This window comes from Typopeltis vanoorti, chromosome 8, assembly GCF_054136105.1.
Source record: "Typopeltis vanoorti isolate ZY-2024b chromosome 8, IOZ_Tvanoo_1.0, whole genome shotgun sequence".
NCBI lineage: Eukaryota > Metazoa > Arthropoda > Arachnida > Uropygi > Thelyphonidae > Typopeltis > Typopeltis vanoorti.
The window spans coordinates 17,348,752-17,364,363 of NC_143556.1; the positions used below are offsets into that span (position 1 = coordinate 17,348,752).

The window sequence follows — 15,612 nt, forward strand, 5'->3', positions numbered from 1 at the left end:
ACTCCATACATCAAGGATATCTTTTTCTCCAGTTTTGATGTCACCTTTATCATCTCTAACTCCTTTTACAGCACTCTTTCCTCCATTTAAGCATCTTCAACAACCTGCAGAATATTTTGCCACCTTCTTGATATTTATTTTCTATATTCTTGCCAAAGTCCTCCCATGACTTTTGTTTAGGTTTTACACAGTTTTTATCTTTCTTACATTTGTCTCTGTATTCTCTAAGAGCACAAGCTGACTTATTTGCCTGGAACTTTTGATATGCTTTCTTCTTTTCTTTCATTGCCTCTTTAACTTCCTGTGTCCACCATGGAGTTCAAATTTTTCTATCCTTGCAGACAACTTCACCACATGCCTCTCTAGCTGAATCAATCAGGGCTTTCTTCAAGGCTTGCCACTGAATCTCCAAAGTTTGTGTCAGTCGACTAATGGTGATTTTTATGTATTATTCTTCGCACCCTACGATCACTTACGGGAATGTTGTGGGTCAGTCATTGCGGGTGGCACTTGCAATTGTCTTCCTGAGCTTACATTTCAGTATGGCATCCTTCTTTTCCTTCACTGCCTCTTTAACTTCCTGTGTCCACCATGGAGTTCTAATTTTTCTACCCTTGCAGACAACTTCACCACATGCCTCTCTAGCTGAATCAATCAGGGCTTTCTTGAAGGCTTGCCACTGAATCTCCAAAGTTTGATTTCTGTTCTCAAACTCTTTCATTTTTTTTTTCAATAATCTTTTCTGTATTTTAGTCTACAGTTCACATCTGAGAGCTGCTCAACTTTTATTCGCTTTAAAACTTTCTTACATGTTATTCTTTTCAATATGAAATTCAATTTTATCCTGCTCAAGACTAAGTAGTGATCACTTCCAATTTCAAATCCTCTGTATACTCTGGTGTCCTGCACTAAGGAGAAAATATCACTATCAACAATAACCTAGTCAATGAGACTTTTCTTATTCCTTGCCTCTTCTCTCCATGTGAATTTGTGCACATTTTTATGTTGACACATGGTGTTAGTAATAACCAGTCCATGACCTGAGCAGAAATCCAACAGGTATTTGCCATTATTATTGGCTTTGCTCTTTGCTCCAAATTTTCGTAAAATATTTTTGTATGTCTGACAATCATTTCTTACTCTGCTATTTTGATTCCCCAACAAGGACCAATTTTTTCCTTTTTCATTGTGTCAGTTGCTTTCTCTAAAGCATCAAAAAATTCCGCAAATAAGTCTCATTGTCCAGTTCCCCATTCTCATATTTGCCCACATCACTCTACTTGAGACTGCCTGCCATTCAAGAAGATTAGCCTCGTATTTTGTGTTGAATACTATGGCTACTCCTTCTTTTCCTTGATTGTCATTCCCTGAATATAACATTTTGTATTTATTGCTCAGAAAGATCTCACCATTTTTTGTTTCAATCACCCTTATTATGTCGATCTGGTACTTATCTAATTCCTCAGCTAGCTCCATTTCTTTGCCATTCAGGCTTCTTATGTTGATAGTACTGATCTTTAACTCTGGTGATGTTGAGATGGGGTGTGTTTTCAGAATAAAAAAATGATGATACAACATGACAAAAATTAATTATAGTTGAATTCGTTTATTAATGTAGTTGTTGTGATTCTTATAGGATCATAGATTATATATATATATATATATATATATATATATATATATATATATATATATATATATAGTCTGTACTTTTAAGTGATATGTAGTGTAGATATCTCTTAAAAGTATTGAAAGTTTTTAGGATTATATTCACTTATATTTCCTGCTGTCTTGTGACAACATCTATTTTTGTTATCTGCACGAGTAATTATCAGATACTGATTTTGTACTCTTTAAAGCCAGAGTGACCTTACATTTTTGAAAATCCACATAAATTCTAGAAGAAAATAAGAACTACTACAGTATACAATGTTTCATTTTGGTAGAACTGTTGACAGTATGCAGTCTTATTTTAAAATATGAAAATCTTACATAGAAGCCTTTTTATATGAAATGTTTTTTTTAAATAATTTGAACACAGATGATTGCATAAAAATTCGACAGTTCTGGAAAGTTGTTCTTCTGAATCATTGTTATTCACACCTGCTAATGTATGATAGGTTTATAACCTTTTTTGAGTGTGATGTATCTAAAACAAAAATTACAGACCATAGATTGTTTTTTTTTTTTTTTTAGGTTTTTTTTTTTTTTCTTTGTAATATGTAGTGTGCTATTCTTATTTTAATTTATATTTGCTTAATTGATTCCATTATTTTATCATCAGCAACAAGAGTTGAGACAGATTCAACTGCATTACTTCCATTTTTAGCCACACCAAGCAAAGGGCCTGTGCAGCTGCTGCAGGTCTGAAGATATCTTGAATTTTTTAACTAGAGCATGACATTTGTAACAAGTTTTGTCACAAGTTCAAAGAATACATGGTTTTTGATAAGTGATTATATTCTTGTTTTGTCTTCTATCCAAGTTTGAGTAAACATAAGCTTCATTGACAAGATAATTGACTTCACATACTCCAGTATAGCATAATGCAGAACTCTTGTAAATTGTTCGAAAGTAAATTATACTTGTCAGGTATAATTTACTTTCTGATCCGGTGTAAAGACTTGCTGCATATATCCCTTATCCAGAATGTTTCAATAATATCGTGATACGATAAATTTAGTTTAATCCTTTATCCAAGTGTGAGCAAACAAAGTTTGTGCCTGAAAATATCTTCAGGACTGAATATGGTGTTGTACTACCATACTGGAGTAAGGTAGTGCAACACTGGGCAACTCGTAGCAAAGGTGGACCAATACTGGGATAGGAGTGTTGTTAGCTTGGTCAACCTTTGCTATGAGTTGCCCAGTGTTTTACTACCTTACTGGGGTAAGGTAGTACAACACCATATTCAGTCCTGAAGATATTTTCAAGTGCAAACTTTGTTTGCTCACACTTGGATAAAGGATTAAACTAAATGTATTATAGTCTAACCAAGTGAAAAATAAACTTTCAATATGGTGATACACCAATTTGTATATGAAAATATGACTTCCATTGATTTTTACTCTCAATTTCAAAGGTCAAATCCAGTTTAGGTAGTTACTCTTCCGATAATGCATAGCAATATACATATCTAAATCTGTGTGTTAATGGGACAATTTAATGAGAAGTCAGTTTCTCATCAAATTGTCCCATTAACATACAGATTTAGATGTGTATATTGCAATGCATTATGGGAAGAGTAACTACCTAAACAAGTAGTCTAATTGGGAAGATACTTCATCTGCAATTTTTGTTTGCTCATTCTTTGGTAAAGGTTGAAAATTTGTTAAGTATTATTTACTGAAGCATGAAATTGTCAGTATTTCAAAATTTAATCTCATAATGTTGTTGTCCATGAGTAATTTAAAATCAGCCATATCTCTGTTAATTCACATATGAGTTATCATATGCTTGCAAAATGTGATCTCCCTAGCTGGTAGATTTCAAGATCCCCCCCCCCCCCCCCTTATTCTATGAAAGTTATATTCAGGTAAGATTTTTTGAATTTGCCATTTGTTACAGGAAAACCTTATTAAAATTTAAAAATCCACTAACTGTTCATATGATTAATCATTTGATATTTTACAAATAGTTATTTTTGTTATTCATTTCTTAAACTAATATTAGGTCAGCGTACTATTGGTGTGATAACTAAATTAGACTTGATGGATGATGGAACAGATGCCAAGGATATTTTGGAGAATAAATTGTTACCGCTTCGTAGAGGTAAGATATAGATATGGTATAGTTGCGAGGTCTGACATTTTTATCCTAGTTTTTTTGTGTCATATTGCTGTGATTTAATTTTTATAAAATAGTTCAGCAGAATTTACAAATTATGCATACTAATAATAATACTTTTAGATGAATTTTAATTTATATCATATTATAATAGTAGCAATTTATAATCTTTATGGGCATAACCTCATAGCATTCAAATCAGGAATTTGAATGCTGATTGGTTGCCAATTTGATATTTCAAATTGGCAACCAATAAATCTTAGCATCTGTCAAGGCAGCCCTTTATCACAATTACCCTAATATTTTTTTATCAATGCGATTGTCAGACATTGGAGACTGATAGTTCATGGAAATATCCCATGAAGTGATAGCCATCTTGACACACTGTTATATGCAGATGATGAGGTACTCCAGGCTAATAATGAAGATGAAGTACAATATTCTGTGCACCATTTAAACCTTACTGCCAAAAAATTTAATATGGCAATATCAACTGTAAAAACCCAAATTATGGCATTTCATTGAAAGAAACTAATTAAAAGTATAATATGTATTGAAAATGCAATTCTTGAGTAAGTAAAATGTTTTAATTATCTTGGTTATAATCCTTAAAGGAATGTGGTGAACTGACTGGAGCTTCTGACCTAATGTCCAATTCTCACCTTCACATGGATCACATTAGGTATCCCCATGGATAACTAACAACCATTAGGTATCCATGGGATACTGAATGAATGAAGATAGGCTGGCAATATGGAACTTAGAAAACCAATTGTATCCTATTAGACCACAAATGTATATGATGGTGCAACATGAGAAGATTTCATGCTGGCTAGAGAGTGACCTGTGGACCACATAAAAATCAACAGCATACCTAGAACAACAACACAATTGTGCTGCTGTCGCTTTTAGGAATTTCCACTTTACAATAACATCACTTACAGTTGATTGAGGCAGCTTCCCAAATGATAGTTCCACATTGAAATATGAGGATTGATAGACTGTGTGCTTCTTTTTATGCCTGCATAGGCCATGGTTTTGTTGTATATATAGCTATATCCACCACTGCAAAGTGGGTGCTCAGTATTTTTGATCAGATAATAATTGCATACAAAAATAATATTTATTATTTTTGCATGCAATTCCACTACATGCTTTTCTATCTACATCAATTCATTTTCTTCAGATTTTGATATGCTTACAAGTCTTTCTTGGTTTTAAACTTTTAGTTTTCCTCCTGTAATATTTGTACATTTGAATGTACAATTTATGCTTGAATTGTAGACGAAAAACTGTAGAACGTTTGAGAGTTGTTTGACTTTGTTTTCAAATCTTTATGCATTTTTCTTTTCGGACATTCATATTTTTATCTTGCTTAACACTGGGTGATAATTTCCTATTTAAAATTTAATAGTAAGTTTTCTTGTTCTGTGTGTATTTTCTCCATGCATACAAAATAACTGAATTTGTACATAATTGAATGCTGGAATGAGGTGTTATTAATGACTAACATAACATTACAGCCTTTCGCATTTCATAGAATATCATAAGTCTACTAGAAAAGGATTTTTCACGCACAGTTTTTTCCCCCAGTTTATCTGGGGTTTTTCATCCTGCAAGCAGGCAAACCGGTCCCATGAACACACACAGGGATACAGCCAGTAATACTTCGAGGCATAGGGGTGACCATTCTATCCTTGTATTTAGGTTACGAAATCCAAGCATGCTTTAACAGGCCTTTAAGGCCTGTTAAAGCCATTGAGATAGATAGATAAGAAAAGGTTACATCGTTCAAAAATTCAGGATTCAAATATTGTAAGGACTGCAAAATGATCTGGGAACATGACTTTTGTAAAATTTTGTCCAGTGTTACCTCAGGTACATATTGTATAGGAACATAAAACATGATAATTAGTAAATAACATAAAACAAGATTACTTACTTGTATATTTTTATTAGTATAAAACTTTTGCTAACGAAACCGAACTTCACGAAAATAGAAGAAACTAATGACTCCACCTGTTGTATATTTTTATACAACATTCATTAGTGTTGTGTCAACTGTTTATGACATTTGTTTCATTAGAAGCCGAGTTATATTACCAAGAGTGACAGTGTGTTTTGAAGAACGTCGGAAAATGAGTTTCAAATAAAGAGCTGCGATTGACTTTTGTGTTAAACTTGGTAAAAATTTTACCGAAATGCATCAAATGCTTCAAAAAGCATACGGTGATGAATGCTTATCCCGTACTCAAGTTTACGAGTGGTTTAAGCGATTTCAAAGTGGTCATGAGGCCCTTGAGGATGACGAAAAGCCTGGCCATCCAAAAACTGGACTGAGCTAAGTTAACATCCAAAACGTGCGTGATTTCATCAAAGAAAACCCAAAATCATTGGTGAGATTGATTGAAGATGAATTGGGGATTCCAAAATCAACTGTACACAACATTTTGACTGAGAGTTTGGGCCTTCGTAAATTGAATTCACGATTTGTTCCTCACAAGTTGACTGATGACCAAAAATGTATTGAATTGAATACTGCAAGGACCTCATTAAAACCGCTCGTAAGGACTCAAACTTCACTGAAATGATCGTTACTGGTGACAAAACATGGTGTTTTGAGTATGAGCCCGAAACAAACACCAGAGTGCTCAGTGGAGACCACCAGAAGAGGGGCATCTGAAAAAAAGTCACTTGTAGAAGTCAAAAGTAAAGACAGTGCTGATTTGTTTCTACAATTTCAAGATCCAAAAAGAATTCGTTCCGCCTTGCCAACCAGGCAAGGCAGTGGTGAGTTTTATCTCGAAGTTTAGAAGCGATTGATAGCGAGAATTCGTCGCGCACGGCATGAATATCGTGATGCATGCAGCTGGTCACTTTTGCACCATCTTATCGTTTGAACGTTGTGAGACAGTTTTTGAGCAAAAATCAAGTTTGTGTGTTAGATCACTCGCCGTATTCACCTGATTTAGCACCCTGTGACATCTTTCTCTTCCCCATACTTCATTTGATGAAAGGAAAGCGATACGACATCATTGAAAACATATAAGCGGCAGTATCCCAAAAATCAATATAAAAAACTCATTTAACAAATTAATTGACAGTGCCAAATGCAGTATCGAAGCCGAGGTACAGTATATTGATTGAAATAAATGATTTGAATAATTATAATTGGCCTGTGTTGTATTTTCTATTAAAAGTACGTTTCTTTTTGGATAGAGGGTGTATATGATACAGAGTCTATCTATCTATCCCAATGGCTTTAACAGGCCTTTAAGGCCCACAACCTTCCAAGCATGCTTGGATTTCGTAACCGAAATACGAGGATAGAATGGTCATTCCTATGCCTCAAGGTATTCTTGGCTGTATCCCTGTGGGTTCACGGGCCGGTTTGCCTGCTTGCGGGATGAAAAACACCAGATAAACTGGCGGAAAAAACCCTGCAGCCCGTCAAGACCGGCTAACTTGGCTATGGCTGAGGAAGATCCTACAGCTCCTCACGTCTCCGACGGGAATCGAACCTAGGACACTCCTTCCCCAGGCATATGGTTGCAAAGCGCAAAGCCACTAGGCTAACCGCGCGGACCATATATGATACAGAGTGCTATGGTCTATTAAGGTTCTAGTTAAAATAACTGGGGTGCTTAAGGGTCAAAGCTATATAACTGAGAGGAGACATCCACATAGCCTTTAAAGGAATGCGGAGAACCGACCAGGGCTTCTGACCTAATGTCCCATCCTCACCTTTTCGTCTTGCACCCTGTTAGGTATCTACCTGGATACTGAATGAGGAAAAGTACTAAATACTAAATAAGCAATAAATATAAAATGTTATATTCAGGCAATGACAATCAAGGAAAAGGAGTAGTCACAGTATTCAGTACTAAATACAAGGTTCATCTCCTTGAATGGCTGACAATCTCAAGTAGAGGGAAGTGGGCCAATATGAGAATGGGGAACAGGACAATGAGACTTATTTGTACCTATGGTCACACAGAAGGTTCTACAGATAGATGTGGAGGAATTTTTTGAGGCTTTAGAGAAAGCAACTGACACAATGAAAAAGGAAAAGTTGGTCCTTGTTGGGGATCTAAATAGCTGAGTAGAAATGATTGTCAGACATACGAAAATATATTTTGGGAAAATTTGGAGAAAAGAGCAAAACTAATAATAATGGCAAATGCCTGTTGTATTTCTGCTCAGGACATGGACTGGTTATTACTAACACAATGTTCCAACATAAAAATGTGCACAAATTCACATGGAGAGAAGAGGCAAGGAATAAGAAAAGTCTCAATGACTATGTTATTGTTGATAGTGATGTTTTCTTCCTGATGCAGGACACCAGAGTGTACAGAGGATTTGAAATTGGAAGTGATCACCATTTAGTCCTGAGTGGGATAAAATTGAAATTCATATTGAAAAGAAGAACATGTAAGAAAGTTTTAAAGGAAATAAAAGTTGAGCAGCTCTCGGATGTGAACTGTAGACTAAAATACACAAAGATTGTTGAAGGAAAAATGAAAGAGTTTGATAACAGTAACCAAACCGTGGAGATTCAGTGGGGAGCCCTAAAGAAAACACTGATTGATTCAGCCAGAGAGGCATGTGGTGAGGTTGTCTGCAAGGATAGCAAAATCAGAACTCCATGGTGGATACATGATGTGAAAGAGGGAATGAAGGAAGCATATCAAAAGTTCCTGGCAAAAAAGTCAGCTTGTGCTCTTAGAGAATTCAGAGACAATGTAAGAAAGCTAAACACTGTAAACCAAGTTAAATAAAAATCATGGGAGGACTTTGGCAAGAACATAAAAAATAAATATCAAGAAGGTGGTAAGATATTCTGGAGGTTGTTGAAGAAGCTCAGAAATGGAGGAAAAAGTGCTGTTTTCTCCATTTCTGAGCTTCTTCATCTCTAATTCCAAAAGGAATTAGAGATGATAAAGATGACATAAAAACTGGAGAAAAAGATATCCTTGAAGTATGGAGTAATTACTTCGAAAAATTGCTAAATGAAAAAATCAGTGACAGCACAGTGATTAAAAAAAAAAAAAAAAAAAAAAAAAAACACTGACCAGATATGCAATCAGGAATACATATCCATTCTTGAAGTAGAAAAACTCTTCAAAAGCCTGAAATGTGGAAAGGCAGCTGGAGTAGATGATATTCGAAATGCTCAAGTATGAGGTATAAAAGTATTACAGTGTCTGCACTGCATATTTCAGAAGGCCTGGACAAAGGGATGATTGGAGTAGCGCTCTCACTGTACCCATATACAAAAAGGGAAATAAAACTGAATATGAGAATTACAGAGGTATTTCCCTACTGAGTGTTCCTGGTAAGATTTATGCAAGTATACTTGAGAAACGGTTGAAAAGAATTATAGAAGGAAGACTGGTAAAGAACAAGCTGGATTCAGGCCAAATAGAGGCTGTCAGGATCAGATCTTCACTTTACGACAAACAGATGAGAAATCATGGGAATATAAAAAAGATCTATATTTAAGTTTTGTAGATCTGGAAAAGGTATATGGCAAGGTGCCAAGAGAAAAGCTATTCAAAATTCTACAGTCATATGGTGTCAGTGGGGCATTATAGCAAGCAATACTTAGTCTTTATTTGAGTTGTGAGTCAGCAGTTAGAATTGAAGGAAATACAGGAAGGTGGTTTAATGTTAAATCTGGTGTCAGACAAGGATGACATTATCCCCTCAGTTATTTATTAATTATATGGATCACATTATGAAGGACAGTTGTATTAAACCTGATATCAAAATTGGAGATGTTAAATGTCATCTCTTTGCTTTATGAGGATAATCTTATACTTCTCAATAAATCCAATACAATTCTGCAAGATTTCCTGACTAAAGTGAATAACTGTTGTAATAGATATGGCATGAAGGTCAGCAAAAAATAGACAAAGACAATGAAAATATGCAGATGAATTGAAAATATCAACTGCATTGTGAATGGAGAACCTATAGAACAAGTAAAACATTTCAGCTACTTAGGTACAATTTTTAGAGAAGATGGTAAATTAAATATGGAAATAGACAACAAAATCAACAAAGCTGGTATGATAGAAAGTCAGTTGAATAAATTTATATGGAATAAGAGAGGAATTAGTCAAAACATTAAATTAGCTGTAAAAAATTTACAGCTATTTTAACCTATGGTTCCGAGGGCTTGTTTAAAAGTAAAACACTTGACCAAAAATTAGATACCACAGATATGAGAGAGATTAGTGGTGTGAGCAGATGGCCTCAATGGCAATATCATATTAAAAAACAAAGATATTAATGAAGACATTGTTAGCATCCAGGAATGTGTTAGCGGTGCGAATCTCAGGTAATATGTGTCACTTAAACAGAATGGGAGAGGAAAGATTAGCAAAATGAGTGTTTTTCTGCCAGGTTGGTAGGAAAAATACCCAGAGGAAGACCAAGATTTAGGTAGATTGATACAGTAAAAAGTGCCTTAGAAGATAGAAATATAAAATCTGATAACTTTGGAGTCTTGACAAGTAACAGGTTGATGTGGAGGAAAATTGTAGATAGGAAGTTGGTAATGATGCAAGTATTTCATGTAGTACTATCATATCTTGTACACCCCCCTGAGCGTACATGTCAAGAATTTGATGATGATGATGGAAAGGAAGGTGGGGAAAAGAAGAAACATTTTTAATATAAGATGACCTTTACATTGTACTCGTTTCGAAATAACAGGAGTAGAAGGAATGAATGAAGAGGAAGAAAAAACTGTAAGAGACTTTACTAATCACAGCACTTGTTTTAACAGATATTATTTTTATTAAGAGAGACCTCCAGGGAGTCAGGGACTCATCGAGGCAGGCCACATACTACACACACCAGCTATCATACTTATTCTTCACTTCATTCACATTGCTTGCACTGACAACATCCAACAGCAATCTATTCCAATCACTCACCACCCTGTGAGAGAAAATCTACCCCTCACCTCTTTTTTAGTGGCATTCATTCATTCTTAGCTTCTAAGGATGCCCTCTTTTCCTTCTCCCCTTCATAAATTGAAAAATTCCATCATTTGAAATCCTGTATGACCTTTTCAGAAGTTTGTAAGTCTCAATCATATCACCCTTCTTTCCCGTGTTGACTAGTGTCAGCCTATTCAGATTCTCAGTCTGTTTTCATAATCAGTATTCCACAATCCAGATATCATTTTTAACACTCTCCTTTGCACTCTCTCCAGTATATCAGAATCACAATGGAAACCAGGAGACCAGACCTGTGCACAATATTCCAACTGAGGTCATATCAAGGCCTTGTAAAGAGCAAAATAACCTCCTTATCTTAACATGTGAACGTTCTTTTCAGCATTGCAATTATCTTTTGAGTTGTATTTGCAATCTTTGCTACCTGACCCCTGAACTTCAACTTCTTATTTAGAAATGCTCCAAGATCCCTAGCCTCGTCAGTTTCTTCTAGCATAATCCCTCAAATATAATATGACATGATTGGGTATCTAATCATGTCATAGTTAATGACTTTACATTTACTGACATTGAACTGACTTCCATTTTCACATGCCCACAGTTCCAGCCTATTCAAATCATTCTACAAATACTGCATATCATCACCATTCCTGATTACCCCCCACCTATCTTTGCATCATCAGCAAATAGCTGTATGTCGCTTGTTAGATCCTTCCCAATATTATTAATATACAGATTGAATAAAATGGACCAAGCACTGATCCTTATAGTACATTAGTGGTTACCTTAAACCTTGCAGACTCATATTCCTCATACACTACTTTTTGATATCTGTCAGTCAGCGAGCTTCTTATTAATGCTGATATTCTATAACCCAAACCCATATTCTCCAATTAATGCAAAAGTCTACCATGCTGTATTCTGACAAAAGCCTTAGCGATATCCAAAAGTATCATGGTATATGGAGGGGAATTAACAATATCAATAGTGATGATCGCTATCTATGGAAATAATTGTAGCAAATGCAAATGGCAGAAACTGAATGTCTGTGAGTTAATTTGTGGGAAATGGGCCATTATTGAACTTAATTGCTCTTTTCTGTACTATGTCAAGTATTTTTTTTTTGGGGGGGGGGGCTCTTAAACACATCGCCTTGAATATGAGAACAATATTCATCAGTTGGACAGATTTGTACTAATCTGTTCAGAGGTAAAATAATGCTTTGAGTGAAAGAGAAAACCTTTAATGCTAAGGAGGCAATATTTGCAATATGTTAATACTGAGAGTTTATGCCATTATATCAAGCAATACTTAGTCTTTATTTGAGTTGTAAGTCAGAATTTAGAATTGAAGGAAGTACTGGAAGATGGTTTAATGTTAAATCTGGTGTCAGAAAAGGATGTACATTATCCCCTCTGCTATTCATTACCTATATGGATTGCATTATGAAGGAAAGTGGTATTAAACCTGATATCAAAATTGGAGATGTTAATGTCAGTTCTTTGCTTTATGTGGATGATGTTATACTTCTAAATAAATCCAGTACAAGTCTGCAAGACTCCCTGACTAAATTGAATAGTTGTTGTAATAGATATTATATGAACTTCGGCAATAACAAGACAAAGACAATGAAAAAAATATCAACTGCATTGTGAATGGAGAACCTATAGAACAAGTAAAACATTTCAGCTACCTAGGCACAATTTTTAATGAAGGTGGTAAATTAAATATGGAAATAGACAACATAATCAACAAAGCTGGTATGATAGGAAATCAACTGAATAAATTTATATGGAATAAGAGAGGAATTTGTCATAACACTAAATTAGCTGTATACAAGACAGTGTTCAAACCAATTTTAACTTATGATCTGAGAGTTTGTTTAGAAGTAAAACACTTGACCAAAGACTGTTGCAGATATGAGAGTACTAAAAAAGATTAGGAGTGTGAACAGATGGCATCAGTGGCAGTATCATATTAAAAACAAGGGTATTAGAAAAGAACTTGACATTGTTAACATCCAGGAATGTGTTAGCAGAGCTAATCTTGAGTAGTATTGTCACTTAAACAGAATGGAGAGGAAAGATTAGCAAAACAAGTGTTTTCTTCTAGGTTGGCATGAAAAATACCCAGAGTAAGTCCAAGATATAGGTGAATTGATATGGTAAAAAGTGCCTTAGAAGATAGAAATATAAGATCTGACAATGTTGGAGTTTTGACAGGTAAAAGATTGATTTGGGGAAAAATTGTAGATAGGAAGTTAGTAATGAAGTAAATTTTTCATGTAGTACTATCATATCTTTTATTAAATTACTTAAGGAATTGAGCAACATAGATACGAATATAAATTAAATTACACTTTAATAAATTTAATAAATCAAAAAAGCCAAGAACACCTACTTAGCCTGCTAGAGGGCACCATCAGGACTTTTAGGAGAATAATAGCTTCATCTCTTCATTCTCAGTTACTGTGTTGTAGTGCCTATGTGCATGTGCCTTTTTTTTGTAAGTTCCTTTTGAAAATGGCAACGTGACGTTGCTGAAATATCAGAAATATTTATTAAAGTTTAATTTAATTTATATTCGTATCTACGTTGTTCAATTCCTTAAGTAATTTAATAATGCATAACCAACGTATAAGCCTGTCTACGAGAATCAACTATCATATCCTGTACACACCTTGAGGGTATATATCAGGAATTTGATGATGATGATGATTATGTTGAGAGAGATTTGAGGATAATAGTAATCCTAAGAAGAAAAATCTTCTCTAGAGATTTCTGTATTGTCAAAAGTAAGACTGGAAGAGAAGGGTTGTTTTTTGTGCGAATTGAAATAGGATTGTGCTTTTACTAACATTAAAATTAGGAAGGTTATTTAAACTCAGTTGAAGAATGGTTTGGAAATCAGAAATTAGAATTGTCAAAGTTAATATGATGGAAGTTTTGATGGTTTATGTAGTGCAAGGCTTGTAACCAATGAATGCCTCTTCATCAGCAAACTATGTATTGGATTTGCAGTCAAATGTAGAACATCATAAGTAACCATGAACCATCACATGTAATGTGTACCTGTTCAGAAATCTGGCAAACCATTTGTAGAAGATAGACCATATTGTGAGCTTATTTAACTAGATTTTTGTGCCAAACACAATCACATGCCTTATAGAGAGAGTGAGAGAGAGATATCAAAGGCAACCACTAAAGATTCCCCAAACTCTTCATGGCATTTGTCTAAAGGTAGTAATATATGCAAGATCCTTAATCAACAATCATAAGAGGTCACGCTGGCAGTTGTTTGTTAGTTAATTTCAAGGTAGCATAGAAGTTCAGTGTTAATTGTTTTCTCTGTTCCTTTAGAAAGAACTAAATGAGTGAAAATGGATAGTTATTATAATCAGTGGTGAGCTATAAGGGGCTCGCGTGAGCCCTTTGTTAAATTTTTCTCGTATTTGCGGGCCCCTTGTTCTTCTTGTTTACTTCTTTATTTTTTCAAAAAAAAAACAAACAAACATGATTTTTTGATTACTTAAATATAAAGAGCCTAGGCTTCATTTGTAATAATGTAATAGCAGCATACATTTCCTAGGAAATGTGTTTTTACATTATGGAAAATACCAAGATTAGCGATCAGAACTTTCCCCACCTTTGCAATGAGTTGCCTGAGATTGTACTACGTACTAGGACTACTTGCATTAGCTCACGCTAGTAACCGCCGATACTTTTATAGTTTACTATATTCGGCATGAAACTCTCTGATTCCAATCTTTGAGTTTCTTATTCGGTTTTAAAACAATGTGGGATTTAATATCCCCTTAATTTGAATAATGATTTTTTGATATATATTAAGCGACAAACTCATACGGTAACCTAACAAAGTGATTTTATTAAATAAAATATTATAGTTACTGTTACTACCATTTTACAAATAAGAATTCACTTTTGGTAATCACATATAAATAAATAGTACTATAAAATAATGCCACTTGATTGGTACCATTGAATTATCATTTGAAGTATAAAAACAAAAGAGAAACATAACATATTTCACTATTATTGTGTTTAGATAATATTTATTTATTATTTATAGATTGTTTGTCATAAAAACTTCTATTACAAACAAAAAAAATTTATTTTGTTTATAAAAAATGCAGATTATTGCATATGTGTGATTATAAAAGATTTTATTCTTATTATATTTTGATAGTTTTGAAATATTTCATGTTTAGATCATGAATTATTTGTTTAAAAATGATAGCCTTTACAGGATGATTGTCCCCTCATACTTTTTGATTGGCATTTGTATACAAGCTGTATTAATAAAAGTTTTTGTGAAATATGGCTTTTTTTTGCTCGACGATGTGTGAGCCCTTTGTTAAAATTTCTATAGCTCACCACTCATCACAAGAAATTATAGTCTTAATAAATTACAGACTTAATTCGGTATGTTAGTCAAGTAAATAATTGTTTTTAATATCTGACATGTGTCACTGATTAATATCTGTCAGCATTTTCAGGGATACACTGGTAAGCAATGGAAAGTAACAAAAACTAGGAAACTAACCAACAATTCTAAAAATGATATAAAGTTATCACTGCTGTGCGTGATACAATACACGTGTTGCAAGTAGAACGTTTTATTTGTTGAGATATTTATTGTAATTTTCATGAAAGTTCATTTCTTTTTGGTTGAATGATCTAATTAGAGTTTTCCACATATCTGGTAGGATTAGGCCTTGATTTTTATTTAGGTTACCTGTTGAACAGGCAACTGTAGCAGCTTCTTTGAATGTTATGGAATGGTAGTTCTCTTCTATGTAGGGCATATGACTCGTATCCCATTCAATATTATGGTT

General features: G+C 34.2%; 1 protein-coding gene across 6 annotated transcripts in view; it reads left to right on the forward strand.

Moving 5' to 3' along the window:
- Positions 1-15,612, forward strand: part of LOC150103765 (dynamin-like) — a 519,391-nt gene that overhangs the window by 139,768 nt on the left and 364,011 nt on the right. For all 6 annotated transcript variants that reach the window (XM_090397139.1, XM_090397140.1, XM_090397145.1 and 3 more), the window contains exon 5: positions 3,673-3,771. In XM_090397139.1, the coding sequence (XP_090253265.1) occupies positions 3,673-3,771 (99 nt within the window). The remainder of the gene's footprint in view (positions 1-3,672; positions 3,772-15,612) is intronic.